At 38.0% G+C, this 14,616-nt stretch overlaps 2 protein-coding genes across 7 annotated transcripts in view; one reads left to right on the top strand and one right to left on the bottom strand.

Moving 5' to 3' along the window:
• Positions 1–14,616, top strand: part of NKIRAS1 (NFKB inhibitor interacting Ras like 1) — a 63,637-nt gene that overhangs the window by 30,276 nt on the left and 18,745 nt on the right. For 2 of the 5 annotated variants that reach the window (XM_019803457.2, XM_034662068.1), the window contains exon 5: positions 7,746–7,924. The exons of 2 other annotated variants lie outside the window; for them this stretch is intronic. In XM_019803457.2, the coding sequence (XP_019659016.1) occupies positions 7,746–7,924 (179 nt within the window). Of the gene's footprint in view, positions 1–3,006; positions 3,670–7,745; positions 7,925–14,616 lie in introns of those variants that run through there. One more of the 5 variants, XM_019803459.2, reaches the window with a different exon arrangement.
• The window catches only part of UBE2E1 (ubiquitin conjugating enzyme E2 E1), a 73,598-nt gene continuing 59,495 nt past the window's right edge, over positions 514–14,616 (bottom strand). For both annotated transcript variants that reach the window (XM_011229534.3, XM_011229533.3), the window contains 3 exons: positions 3,667–3,799; positions 2,395–2,542; positions 514–1,298 (listed from right to left, as the gene is read on the bottom strand). In XM_011229534.3, the coding sequence (XP_011227836.1) occupies positions 1,201–1,298; positions 2,395–2,542; positions 3,667–3,799 (379 nt within the window). In that variant the 3' untranslated portion in view covers positions 514–1,200. The remainder of the gene's footprint in view (positions 1,299–2,394; positions 2,543–3,666; positions 3,800–14,616) is intronic.

Genomic DNA, 14,616 nt, shown 5'->3' with positions numbered 1-14,616 from the left:
GAATTTAAAGTCAATTGATTCATTTTTGTGAGAGTTCAAACCAAGAACTGCATAATATAAAACTTATAAATCAGCTAGTGTTGCTTCTATTTAATTGGCTAAAATTCCTCATCACAAATAAATTTTTTTTTTTTGCCAAAAAACTATTCAGATAATGAATAAGTCACTGCTTGAGGTTGATTTTGGTTTCTTTCCTATTATTTTTACAGAGATGAATACTTTTTATGGTGATTTTTAGAAGTTTCTAAGAAACAGAACTGCTGGGTATATGTACACTTAGGTACTGGCAAAAACTGCCCTCTCAGGGAGATGTATTAATTTAGCCATGAGAATGCATCTCTAACCTTTACTAAGACACCTCAAAAACAAGAGTAGCATACCAAACCTAACTGAGGTCCTCGCTCATTATTGTCTGTATTACTTGTAGGTTGTGTAGTAGCAAAGCGTTACCAAGTTTAGAAGAATCTGCAAAGTACAAACACAGGCAAAAGAAAGTAAATGAATACAGCAGTGTTAGGTGGTTGTTTTAATATTGTTTATTAGCACAGTAACAAATGCAGACTTAAGTAGTCCACAACATATAACCAATCCACTGAGCAACTCCTATTCCACACCTTACAGTTAACAGCTTAAGGTATTTTACTACAGGTTTTCACAAGTTGTGATTCAAAGCTCTTATCTTGTCACAATAAAGTAGATTGGCATATAAAATAAAATACATAACTACTCATTTCCTATATGGTGTCTTATAGCCACGTATCCATTTTATATATGAGATGACCGTCTCTAAAAACTGTTAAATATCAATGTTCCCTCCCAAGGGAAAACAAATTTTTTTTGAACAAAAAAAATGTGTAGTCTTGGAAGGAATTTACATAAATGGCCATGTGTGTAACCTGTACAAAATTAAGCTATTTTAAATTTACAGACTACAAGCAACTGAACCCAAATGTCTATTCTCTGTACTACATTTCAGCTATATTGCAGAACTAATGACAGTTTTAGAAGTTGCTATTACCAATTCTGTCTACTGTAGCAAGATACCTTAAGTTACAACAAAATCTTAGGAAATAAGACTGAATAATATCTGTTATAGAAATACCCTACTCTTTACCAACTCCCACCCTCCCCCACCCCTTCAAAATCATAAGCAGCTCTCTCTGTGACAGACAAATAACGTAAGAATTGTGAAAACCCAATTTATGTAGCGTATCTCTTGGTCCACTGTCTGGCCATTCTGTCATGTTCTGCTCTGTTGGTCATATACTGAGTGGCAATACTTCCCACCAAAGGGTCAGCTGGAAGAAAAGAAAGTAGATTACTCTGGAGAAAGGAAAAGAACGTTTCAAATTTTAGCAAATAAATCAGTGACAGCTTGGGAAGAAATATGCGAAGTATTTGTGATCAAAACCAGTTTGAAATACCATTCCATCATCCTGGGCACTGTATGCAAGGGGAAGACTTCCTAACAAAACAGTGCTCAGGCTTTAGTACAGTGTGGCTTTATATCCTTAGTTCATTCTATTTTCCTCCCAAAAAACACCACCCAATTGGAAGTAATTTTGCTCTTACATGTTAGGTAAGTTTAATAAAAACTGGAATGTCCGAGGCTATGATGAACATGGAACACAGTTGGCTGTGTTCTCATGACTGTTCAGTGGCATACTCTAAGTCCTCCGGGCTGTTGCAATGTAATACTATTTACCTCTACACTAGTTACTTAGGGAAAAAAAAGCCAGGTTACCAAGTCAAAGCCTGAACCTCAACAATTAAGTATAGTGTTGCTCTGAAACCTAAACACAGAATCCTTAATAATAAAAGGAGTAAGCCTCCCCACCCATCAGTCTGATAATCACTAACAATTAAGGAAAGAAATACCACTTTCAAAACTGAACACCAGCTTTGGGGCAAGTACTCAGTGAACCAGCAGGCACAGGAAAGGTGAGGCAGATGACTCAACATTTAGTTAGAAGTATATGGTTTAAGAGAACTGTACGAAAAATGTAAAAACCTACAACAAATTTATGTAAGTCTTAGTTTTAAAACAGGTGCTGCCTTTTTCAACTGGTAGACTGAACTTGATTAAAACTTTCTTTGAAAAAAGATTAGTCCTTGGGTTTGTTTTTTTTTTTTTTTTTTTAAGAGTTACTCATTTGAGAGAGAGAGCATGAGCAGGAGGGGCAGAGAGAGAGAGAATCCTAAACAGATCCCACAGTGAGCGCAGGGCCTGATATGGCCCAATCCTACAACCTGAGCCGAAAACCAAGTCTCAGATGGCCAACGGACTATGCCATCCAGGTGCCCCTACTTTTTGTTCTTTCAAAGCTCTTTGCACTTTGTCAAAACAAGTATTTTTCGGGTGAGGAAGAAGGAAAAAAAAATTATTAACCTTACCAGGATTACAGTCTGTAAGAAGGGAGCAGATAGAAAGGAGAACTTTAGAAATGGTTAGTGCTGGACTCCAATTATCTTTTAATATGTCCAAGCAAATAACTCCTTGACTGTTAATATTACAATGATAGATTCTTGTCCGAAATGTAACCTGAAAAAAATAAGACAGTATTAAAATTTAAACAGCAAATGAAATTTTTACTAAATTGTTACTTTTTCAGTTGAGTGGCTGTAATTTAAAACTGTTTCTTTAAAAGATGAATAAGGAGTTTAAAGTTGATAAAATAGGTTACAAGACTCTTAGTGTTCACTGATACTTGAAATGACTGAGAGTGTAATATCCATCAATAAAAAGCAAGGTAACTTCAGTTAATTCTCAAATTAGCAGTTTCAATGTTTTAATTATTTTCCTAACGTTTCAAGCTTGAAATAGCTAATTGTTTGCTGACCTCTTGTGTTGGCTAGTGGTACTACATGGCCTTAAAATAAGCTTTATAATAAATTCAATATACAATATAGCAGGTACATAAACAAAACCAAAATGCTTAGCTGTAAAGGCTGTAAAAAAAAAATGCAGATTAGATTTGTTTCTGCTTTTTCTGACTTTTACATTAGATCCTGCAGATATCCTGTCTACTCTAGCTCACAGAATCACTATAATGGAGTTTCCACAAGTGAGGAGCCAGAAATGGGTAAGGAACATAGTAGTAGACAAATTAACACAAGCCATATAAGCCTGGGTTGCTTTATTTTGCTTTCGTAATTTTTATTTGTGAGACACACAGAATCATTCCTAAGTAAAAATTACCACTGAATAAATAAGAATCATAGATCGAATGTCACAGGAGATACTATCCTAGATGAGAAAACTGAAGCCTGAAAGTTAAGATTTTGAACAAGACCAAAATATGACAAGCAGCAGAATTCAAGTCTTTGGTAGGAGATTCTGACGCTCTAATTATTTTAGTGCACAGATATTTTGACACCATTTTTAACTGTTCAGCAATTTTTTCCCCTGTGAGTGGAAAATAGGGGATTGACTCTAGGTTGCTATGTCACTAAAAATAGCAGGATTTTAAGCACCATCAAAACAAAGCACATACTCCTAAAACTATGGTCTCTGCAAGAGGCAAAGCCCCCCGACCCCACCATGCAGTGTTTTGTGTCCCTGCAAATGTACTTAGAGATTCACTAAGAACAGAAATCCACCTTTTGTGATTAAAAAATTTTAAAGCTTCAATAGTCTCTCATGACTATAAATCAGGAAATTCTTACCTTTGGAGGCTTGAAGGGGTATTCTGGCGTAAAAGTGATATCAAGGAAGAATACACCACCCTCATACACGGATCCTGGAGGCCCCAGAATGGTTGATCTCCATTCATAGATGTTATCACCTTTGGGACCAGCACTGTGAAGTAATACATCAAAAGGTAAGCAGATGGTGGCACCATCCAAGTTTTTATAAGGTATTAAAAAAAAAGAAAAAAGATGACCTCTTCTATTCCCTTTTGTTTAATGTGTGGATTCTCTCCACAAAACAGAAGTGTCTTTCAGACACAATCTGATTCTGGACTGCAACAAACCCATCAGCCTTAGGTCAAGTAAACTGAATGATAAAGAATGTTTAAACCATTCTAAGCCTACTTAAGCTGTGAATAAGCAAGAAATTCCTCAATTCTCAAACCTCTCCTTGATACATCATTAGAAAATTTAAGCAATATTCAGTGGTTTTTGCTCACAGCTATTCATTTCTGGTGACCATTTTAAGCACGGAGTTTCATCTCTGACCCACTGACTGGGGTTCTTGTTCCTTGCTCTTCTATTTCCATAGGAAATAGGAATCCAATGGATTGCAGTACTTTTTACATTATAAACCATGTTGGGTGGGAGGAGCACAAGGATGAGAGTATGCAATGACAAGTTATTCAATTTGCCTTTCAATGTATAAAATTCTATAATCAGGTTCTTTAAATATTAGAATTGGGATATTAATTTATCCCTTTCTCTGTGGAATCAGTTATTTATATTTAGTTATACCATAATACCCTTCTTCCAAAGCATTGTGTTGGCTTGTAGAGTGCTCTGTATCCAGGTACAATAATAAACAAAAACAGAAAAATATTTACCCTCCAATTCCAAGACCAATATAGAGCTTAATATACCTGCCCAAACAAGTAAGTGTGGGTAGGACTCTGGTATTGAGGAGAGAGGAAAAGACAAGTTTGGGAAATGGTTTTAGATACCAGTTTTAAAAAGATTTCCCACAGCATGGACCTGACAGTATTAAAGTGGTTTAACTTACACGTTTTAGCTCAGATTTCTCAAACCTAGCTACTAACATTTGCTTCAAGGATAATGATGTGTGTCAGCCAAACAACAGAAAGGTCTTTACTTGGAAAGACTTGTATATTCCAGTCAATACACAGAATAATTTCTACAGAGCAGGCAAACTGCTATTTTAAATGAATGGATGGTAAGAACTGGATTCATTCACTCATTCTTATTGAATGCACATGTAGGCCAAGTTAAATGGCAGGGATTTCAATAATGAACAAGACAAAAAACTCCTTGTCTTCAAGACCCCCTCTGCTAAGAGAAAGCTTAGAGGAAGAAGAAGGGAAAGGAAAAAAATAGATACCTGCCTGTGGCCCTATACTTTCCACAAACCCACCACAGTTTGTTTTTGGTTTTTTTCCAGAATGAGTTTACAAAAGTTGGGGAAGAAAACATGTGCCCAAAAAAGGAAAAAATACAGATAAAAGAATATGGACGCACAGGAAGAGTAGACCCAAACTGGCCAAGAGGCACAGAGCCTGGACACTGACTTGAGCACTTACTAGCTCTGTGACCTTGAGCAAGTCACTAAACTTAAACCACAGATTCTCAGGAATGTTTTGATCATTAAAATATTGGAGGGGGGGAGAGTCTCTGTAGAAAAACAGACCCACAGTAGTCTCTCATTAAATGGTAGTTAGCACAGTTGTTATGAATTATTCCTACTGATTCAAATAGTATGGTCCTTTAATATCCTTGTGTCAGGAACTATTAAAAAAAAACTTGTTTTATATTGGGTATATATGGAAAGAGATTGTTTAATTAACATGGTCTCTAATATGAAGTCCTCATTTTTTGTTTTTTTAAGATCACTTCCTACTTTTACATTTCATCTGACCATAATTTTCACAAGGTGGGATGTAAGGAGAACTTTTAATCAGCCCTCTACTTCTAGGACCATGCAGTAACCTCTAATGAAAGGATACTATCCTGATTACAGCTATCTGGCCTGCCTACATGTTTGTACCCAGCATATGTTCTTGGGCAAAAAGACTATAGACAGTGGCCATTGCAGCTAGGGACACCTGTTTACCAGACTGAAAAGTGGACTAATGAGGTGAAGAGACCACTGATATAGAGGTTGCAGATAACAGATGAACTATCATATTTAATCTAGTTCATGGTATCTAAGGCTTAAAAGGCTATAAAAGGCAAAGACAATCATCTGCTGTAAACCTCTCTTTTTACAGATGAGGAACCAAGGCCTGCAGAAGAAGCTAGGCCAACTAAAACGCAGTATGGCAGCATGCCATACAGTGTTCCTCACAGTCAGCTTGGTTTAATGCTAAGAAAGAGACCCAGAAAAAACTAACAGTAAAGTCAGTCTAACCCTAGAGGTGACATGTTTACATGGGCCCAATTCTGCTGGCCCCTTAGTACAGAAAAAGCAAAGGGTTAACAGTATAGCACTATAAGCAGCTTTTATGGATTGTACAGAAAACTGTAATAGCCAAACTTCATTGTTCCTCAACATAACCTATGAAACTTTCAAGATTCCTGACCCCTCATCCTAGGCCTACTGAATTTAGACTATTCAGAAGGGACTTAAGAATCTATGGTGATCTTGAAACAGGTATTGGTTGCTTTTGGAAATCACTGGTACAGGTTACTGGAAGTAGGACAACCAGTTTAGAACGTAAGCTTTAACATCACAGCTTATCACCTATGATATAACTGGATATTCAAATCAAGGTGGCTACTTGTGTATAATCAGCTTTCAGTTTGGGTATAACATTTTCTGAAAATTCAGAAAAAAAGTATAGAGAAAGGGTATTAAGGAATCAAGTGTGCAACATACACATTAACTATAATTAAAAAAAGGTACCATGCTTCTGTTAAACTTTAAAAGTGGAAAATAAAGGTGGGTTATATTAAAAAAATAATACTAAATGAAATAATATCAAATGTAGTTGAAATCCTAAAGTATGCAACAGGAGCCCTGGAGAAAACTAAACAGCATGGATCCCTAATCTGTAGATCCTCAACCAGGGGTCTTAGGAGTTACAGGGAAGGATCTGAGAACCACTGAAAGGACCATGCATTACTGCTTGGAAAAAAAACTTTACTACTGGAGAAATTCATGTAACTTTTTGTCATATGCATTTTATTAATCATAGAATTAAACAAAAATTATGGGCCTGCAAATCTTTTGCCTTTTTCCCCCCCCTCCCAGGTTCTCAATGTAAAAGTTAGGATCTACTGATCTATAAGGTGGGTAGAGAGACCTCTGGGGGGAGGGCACAAGTTTACAACTCGCAGAAGGCCACTGTGAAGGAGAACGAGGAACAAGAGAATCTTTACAAGCGACACTACAGGGAAAGGTCTGTTCCAGCACTCCACCCTCTTCTCTATAAAATGACTAACTAGGTTTATCCTCAGCTCAGCATATTCCTTTACCAGCCTTCTGTCTCCACCCTTTAAGATACCTTTTAGTTCCACAATAAGAAATATAACTTCAGTTTCAAACACTTATGAAGTGTACTTTAAAATGGCATGTGATTTAAATTAGTAATTAAGTAAAAGTATGGGCGATGGAGTTTAAATTAAGGGAATATGGGAACAACAACAAAAAATGCACGTCCCTGTTTGAAGACATTGCAGGGTAACTGTAATTAGAATCTTGGCATGCGGCTGAGACTGAGAAGGTGGAAGGAGACCATGCCTTTGCCTTTCAGATTTTGTTAGAGACTTAACGTTTATTTGTAACAAAAACACCTTTCAAAATAAATGTATAATACACAGGACTCTTATACAAGGCAAAAAGAAAAAAAATTCTGCCCTTGATTCAGTCTTTTTTCCTTCTAGTCAAAATAAATAGAGCTCTGGCAAACATGTTAAGAAAAATAATAGTCAAGGGCACCTGGCTGGCTCAGTTGGTAGAGCTTGCAACTCTTGATCTTGGGGTTTTTAGTTCAAGCTCCATACTGTGCATAGAGCTTACTTAAAAAAAGAAAAGAAAAACAGTCATTTCTACTTTTGACACAGTATTTTCTTACTTCTGTAATGGTTTCTGACTTCAGAGGGATACATTAACATTAGCAGCAGGGATTGTCATGAACCACACCACTCTTCTGAAGGAAGGTCGGTCGGCCTGCCTGTTGACTGATAGCACCAAACTCAATGACAAGGACTCTTCAGCCCCACCAGCCTTTCCTTTGATGCTGGAAACCCATGTTTCCTACAGTAACCACGGGACAAGGTGACTACACGTCATACTGTTTATGCCTTATTAATACTATATTGGTAATTAAATAGAATTTGAACAGTATAAAATGAAATCAACACAAGTCATTTAAGGTATAATCTTAAGAAATACAACCAATTAGAAAAACTGTCATTAGAGCGGTCTTATAGAATTTGATGTGCTCTCTGGATTGACTTGAAAATGTCTAAGATAATCACATAAGCTAACGTTTAAGCTTCATTTTGTTTTAAATTTATATTTTTGTAAGTCCTTCCCCATTCCCATCCTCAATACTAACTTACTATAGACTACCGTTCTTTCATTTCAACATCAATCAAAGATGCATTTCAATTTTTAAAGAACATCCTGGAAGCAAGGTGAAATTATAATCAGTGTTTTTAAAGTTATATTTCTATCTGATCAATTTTTTACATTTTTATTGGGAGAGATGACCCTTGCATACAAACACAGAAACCCTAATTCAGGTATTATTTTAGGCATAATTCTAAAAAGCTTAGTTATGTGGTCTCATATCCTAGGAAAAAAAAGGTTGAGGGTAAAGGCTGGGAAGATGATATGAAACATGCTACAGACAAGCATTTGGATAGCAACAGCACAAAGTAACTGAAAAATGGGCCAAGTATCCCACTCCCCCTGCTGTGTTCCCTCTCTCGCTGGCTGTCTCTCTGTCACATAAATAAATAAAATCTTTAAAAAGAAAAAAAAAAGATAAGAGCTTCACACTTTGAATCCCTGTTGTCAGACTCTAGTGCCCATCCTCTTATCTTTGTTTTACTGCTGTGCGTGGTACAGAAAAAAAACCATTCAATATCCAGGGTGGTTGTTACTAAAAGTTAGATTTGCATATGCCCTAAATGATCTATAGACCCCTGATACTCAAAATGTGGTCCCTGGACAAGGCAACATCAGCATCCTCTGGGAGTTTGTTAGAAATGTAGACTTAGACTCCACCCCACACCTAATGCATCAGAATTTGAACATTAAAAGTTTGAGAATCTACCTAGAGGACATTAAGTGACCAATGAATGCCAACTCTACCTTCTAATCTTCTAGGTTTAAATTGCCATTTATATTCTCTAGCTCTCTCCTTCACTATAATTCTCTGCAGTAAGAAACAAGTATCAACCCTGGTAATGCTTACTAAATACCACATAGAGAACTTAGAAAATGCTTATAGGAAGAGTCCAACAACCAAGTCTGTATTCCCTACAACCCACTATTCAAAATCCATTCTTAATTCACTCTTTTGCTAAGAAATTCAAAGACAATGTGACAGAATAGTATGAATGCAGCAATCTACGAGAGGGAATCCTCATCTCCTACAATCTTCTCCCAATAGACACACTCTCCAGGGAATGAAAGCTGCCTTCTCCATGACATCTACATAGCATATGCAAAGGAATTTTATAAAAAATATAAACAGAAAGCTGCTTATCCTCACCATCCCTTCATAAAACAGTTGCCATTTGTAACCTAGAAGTGAGTGGCAGAAGGAACTTGAAAAATCAGAAAACCTCGGTAAGGTGACTAACACGCTAGTGACATGGCTTGGTGAGGTGACACTGCTATGAAAAAGTGGGTCGGTCACTTTCTACTAAGAGAGGCCTCCTACAAGGTGGTACTGCTGGGGATGTACCATCCTGGTTACCATTCCCTGGGAAGATCTTACAGTTCAAAGGCCAACCTAAAGGACTCCTACGTAAGAATTCACATCAGTGGTGGAATATCCAGCATATCTAGCAGTTGCACTGGAACAAAGTCGGCCCAAATAGGGGGTTACAGTTTCCTGCACATGGGAGGAAAACAGACTCAGACACTTAAGATCTAGAACATGATCCATGTACACAAAGAATGGTGTTCCCATGGAGCCCCCCCAAATCATGTCATAACATTGAGGAAATGGTGCCTTTCCTCCAGCAGAAAGGGGATAAACCTTCAAAGGAATTTGATACAACTTTTCATGAAGCACAAGGCTGATTTTTAGGCCTATGGAAGCTGTAGAGTTCATTTCTGAAATCTGTTCCAAACCAAAAAGTGGACAGATGGGTAGGTATTTACACACTGCTACAGCCATGTGGATATACAATCTCTCCTCAATCAGATTTTAAGTCTCTAGAGGATAGTAATTTTCCACACATACTACAGGGCTTAGTATAACAGTAATTAACAATATTTAATTAGCTGGCAAAATATGTACCGCTGTTCAGAATTACATAACAACGTTTCCAAATTAGGTGAAATAACAAACCACCACAAAAGCTCAATCTTGCTCAGCTAGCCATTCGACTGTAGTTTTACCTTGTAAATTGTTGCTTTAGTAAACAATCCAGCCCTTCTGGAAATCTACACTCCAATCTTGAAAATAGAAACTCAGATGCACACAGAGTAAGGACACAATTTTAAAAAGAAAACTAGTTTCATGATAATTTGAAAGAGACAACTGTAGGGATAGTGAAACGAACAGATCTAAAACACTGTGGACATCAGTGGGCCCTTCCTCGCTACCAGGGAGGGATGGCTGAGTATTGACAGTGTTTAGTAAACTGAACTAAAAATCACACTTTAGGGGCACCTGGGTGGCTCAGTCAGTTAAGTTTGTCTGCCTTCAACTCAGGTCATGATTCCAGGGTCCTGGGATTGAGTCCTACATAGGGCTCCTTGCTCCGTGGGGAGTTTGCTTCTCCCCCTCTCTCCTTCCCTTGCTCATGCTGGCTCGCTCTCAAATAAAATCTTATTAAAAATAAAATAAAAATCACGCTTTAACTTCTGGACTATTGAGTGGGGGATAAAGATACCAAGCAAGTGAAACGCAAGCTAGTCAAATGTCAAGGGCCTAAAAGGAATTGGGGTGGGGAAGGGTAGAGAATGGCACACAGGAACGATTAGAGAGAAATAAGAGATTGGCATCTCTTGAGTCTCAAAAACCATTTTTTCTATACAAGGTTAAACAGGTAGGTGGTTCAGGATAAAGGTGGATCAGACAATAGCTCTTTTCTGCAGTACTACACAAGCCTGACTTATAAACAACTCTAGGGGCGCCTGGGTGGCTCAGTCGTTAAGCGCCTGCCTTCCGCTCAGGGCATGATCCCAGCCAGCGTTATGGGATCGAGCCCCACATCAGGCTCCTCCGCTATGAGCCTGCTGCTTCCTCTCCCACTCCCCCTGCTTCTGTTCCCTCTCTTGCTGGCTGTCTCTATCTCTTCAAATAAATAAAAAATAAAATCCTTAAAAAAAAAAAAAAAAAACAACTCTAATTTGCTCTTTCCCCAGAGAAGTTAGAAAAACAGGGTCAGAACAGAATGAACTTCTAAAGCTATTACTCCTCTACTGCCACTAAAATCATCCAGAGCAGGATATCTGCCTTATAGTCAAGTGGTTGAGTCCTGATTTTTTAGTTGCATTGCTTATGTTAGCATATATAACACTGCTATCTCAGTGAGTAGACAGAAATCAATTATTAGTCTCTGGTTCTAACAGTAATCTGTTCACAGGGCCTACAAAAGCACAACCAACTCTTCTATTGGGATGATAATTGTACCGTGGGTAAGAGTAATGGGGGAAAGCAGAATCTCTTGTTTAGACTTTTGCAGGCGATATGGTACAGTTGTTAACTCTTGAACCCTCCATACATTTAATGCAGATCCTCAAAAGCAACAAGTGGTGCAAGAAAAGCTAAGGGATACCAAAATTCTCAAAAAGGAACTTAACCAGGTTTAACTCAAATTTAAGAAGATTCTACACTGTATTTTTTGACTAGGAAATGACCACAGTTAAAAGTTTCCCATTCACTCACACTGAACCACACAGCCTCCACAATGCAACTGCTGCCAATCTCAGAAGGAAATGTGGGAAGTAACAAGTGTAAATGCACAAGAAACAGGTTCAACATCTGGCCATAGAGCAGAGAAAATTGCCCTATCTTGCTGCAGTGATTTTTTTTTCTTTTTTTTCTTTTGGTTATCTATCATGTGGTATGAACTCTCTATTTTATTGTTTGGTAATGCTTTCTAAAATAAAAATAATTTTAGTTTTTTTACTGCCCCTTTTTGCTCTTAAAAGTGTTCCAGTTAGGATGTTACATTTCTGAAGGCGTCTCAGAACACCTTCCACCCAGTCGGCCTAGAGCTCCCCTGCCAGTCTCTGAATTGTGGCAATTCAGATTCTTTGTCCTCGACCAGCATCCTTCTTCAAGGAATTTGGATAAACACCCCAAGCAGGTGTCTCTCATCCTAGGTCCAGATCCCTACAACTTCCCTCAGTACAGAACTCACGTGGATTTGGAGGATAAAGACGTTTTGGGCTAAAGCTGGCATTCACATCCGGGAAAGGCTAGGATCAGCACTTTCCCCAAGACCCTTTCAGAAAGCCCACAGGTCAAAATTATTTTCAAAATTCTAGACAGTATTTGCCATTTTGACTCTCGTTCTCTCACATTTGAACTGTGACGTTTTCCTGAGACTACACAAGGTATGATATGACAACAGACTGAATGCAGAAGCAGATAAAAAAATCCAGCTGTCTTAAGTCAGACATTAAAGCAATTTCCATATATGTAAAACAGTGCCACTCTTCTAAGTGTTTTAGCTTTGGAAAATGTTATTTTCATTAAAAATGTTAACACGTTTTTGTTATTTTAAAAGGAAAGATAAATATTTTTAATTTTTCAGCTTTAATCTTGAATACAGTAAAAATCTGTAATAATGAACCATATAAACAAAAACTCTTTGGGGCCCATAACTTTTAAGAGTGCATAATGGGGTCCTAAAACAAAAAAGGTTTGAGAACAGCTAGGTAGATTACTTTAATATCAGCATAACTAGGCAACATTTTTAAAAAGTATTTTACTCTTACTCCCATCAGATATTAAGAAAACAAAAAGTTTTAAGCAGAACTAGAAGCTGTTCGTCCCTATGCCCTTCCCCCTCTCTCTGCACCTTGGAAACCCTAAAGCCCATGTAAGAAGTGTGACTACCCTGAAGCCTACCTACTGGAGAGATCACCTGGAAAGACCAAATATGAGGGATGAATGAGAAGCCCCAGGTGTCCCAGCCCTTAGCCATTTGAGTCTTCTTGGCCCAGGCACCAGACATGTGAGTAAAGGAGACTTCAGATAGTTCCAGCCGCCCCAGCCAGCCCCCAGATATACCAGAGGTTTTGATAAATGGTGGTGGTGGTTTTACACCACGTAGTTTAGGATGTTCTGTGAACACTCTCCAGGAATAACCCTTAACCAATAGCTGATGGTGGAGTGGGACAGTTCTGAGGCAAGTGGTTTATCCAATTCCCCAGAGTTCCCTTTGGCAACTTTCACTGTGGGAGCTAGCTTAATAAAAGGCATCCTTTACTGACAGTCTTTCTGACCCTGTCTTCCTTCCCACCTCTACCTTTGTTCCTTACACTAAAAAACTACTTGTATTAGAATTCTCATCTTAAGGGTCTCCCTCTGATGAAAGCAAAGCTGAGACACCACTGAAGCTGGACACACACAAAGGAAAAGATGAACAGATATGATTACATAAAAACTGAAAAACTGTAAGAGAAAGACAGAAAAGGGTGGAGGGAAGAGAACTGCAGTACATGATCAAGGGCTACTATCATGACTATGAAAAAAACTTGAAAAATACTAACTGCAATGGATAAAGGACTGGTATTTCTCAAAAGAAACTCATATGGCCAATAAATTCTCAATCTTACTTAGACTCAAAGAAATGCAAATTAAACATGGAGGTACATTTACCTATCAGACTGGCAAACATCTAAAGATTTTATTTACTTATCTGACAGAGAGAGAGCAGGAGAGCACAAGCAGGGGGAGTGGCAGGCAGAGGGACAGGGTCAGGTTCCCGCTGAGCAGGGAGCCTGACGCAGGGCTCGATCCCAGGACCCTGAGATCATGACCTGAGCTGAAGGCAGACGCTCTGACTGAGCCACCCAGATCCCCCAAGACTGGCAAACATTTAAAAGATTCAAAATCTGTGTTAACTGTATGATGGAATAGGCATTCTTTTCCATTGCTGGTGGTAAACTAGTAATCACAGATTGTGATTAAGTACAATATATTTAAATATAAATCCAGTATACCCTTCGACACAGAAGTTCTGCTTCTCAGAGCCTACCCTCAGGAAATTAAGTGGACACATGCACATGGCTATAGTATCAGGATATTTATAAGAACCTTATATATGATGAAACAAGTTTGGAATGAGCTAAACTATCAACAGGAGATAGGCTGAACTGTGATACCACCATACAGCAGTATGCAGCTCTTAAATGACATGAGGAATACATACTCAACAGGGTTTTTAAAAATCCACAATGTAATGTGAAGTGAAAAGGCAGATTTCACAACAGTATGCAAAATCACCTCATTTTCATTATAAGACAAACCATATAACTAAACTGTTAATCATGGTTATACCTGCAGGATGAAATGCGCAGGATTTATTTTATAATAATAATGTATTTCCATTCTTAAGAATGTAACAAAGGGTAGAAGCAATGGAATCAAATTCACCTAGTAACAGAGAGAGTCAACTAAGGGAGAAAGTAACTGCGGTTACCCTGGGTAAAGGAGGGTTTCTGACTGGAAAGCCAGGCCTTTAAACTTGCAGGGATACAGGATACTCAATCTGGGCAATTTAAGCCCAGTTTTTGTAGACTGTGGTTTAGAACAGAGTTGCTAAGGG

The sequence above is a fragment of the Ailuropoda melanoleuca genome, chromosome 6 (assembly GCF_002007445.2).
Source record: "Ailuropoda melanoleuca isolate Jingjing chromosome 6, ASM200744v2, whole genome shotgun sequence".
NCBI classification, from domain to species: domain Eukaryota; kingdom Metazoa; phylum Chordata; class Mammalia; order Carnivora; family Ursidae; genus Ailuropoda; species Ailuropoda melanoleuca.
This window is presented reverse-complemented; position numbering and strand designations above follow the sequence as displayed.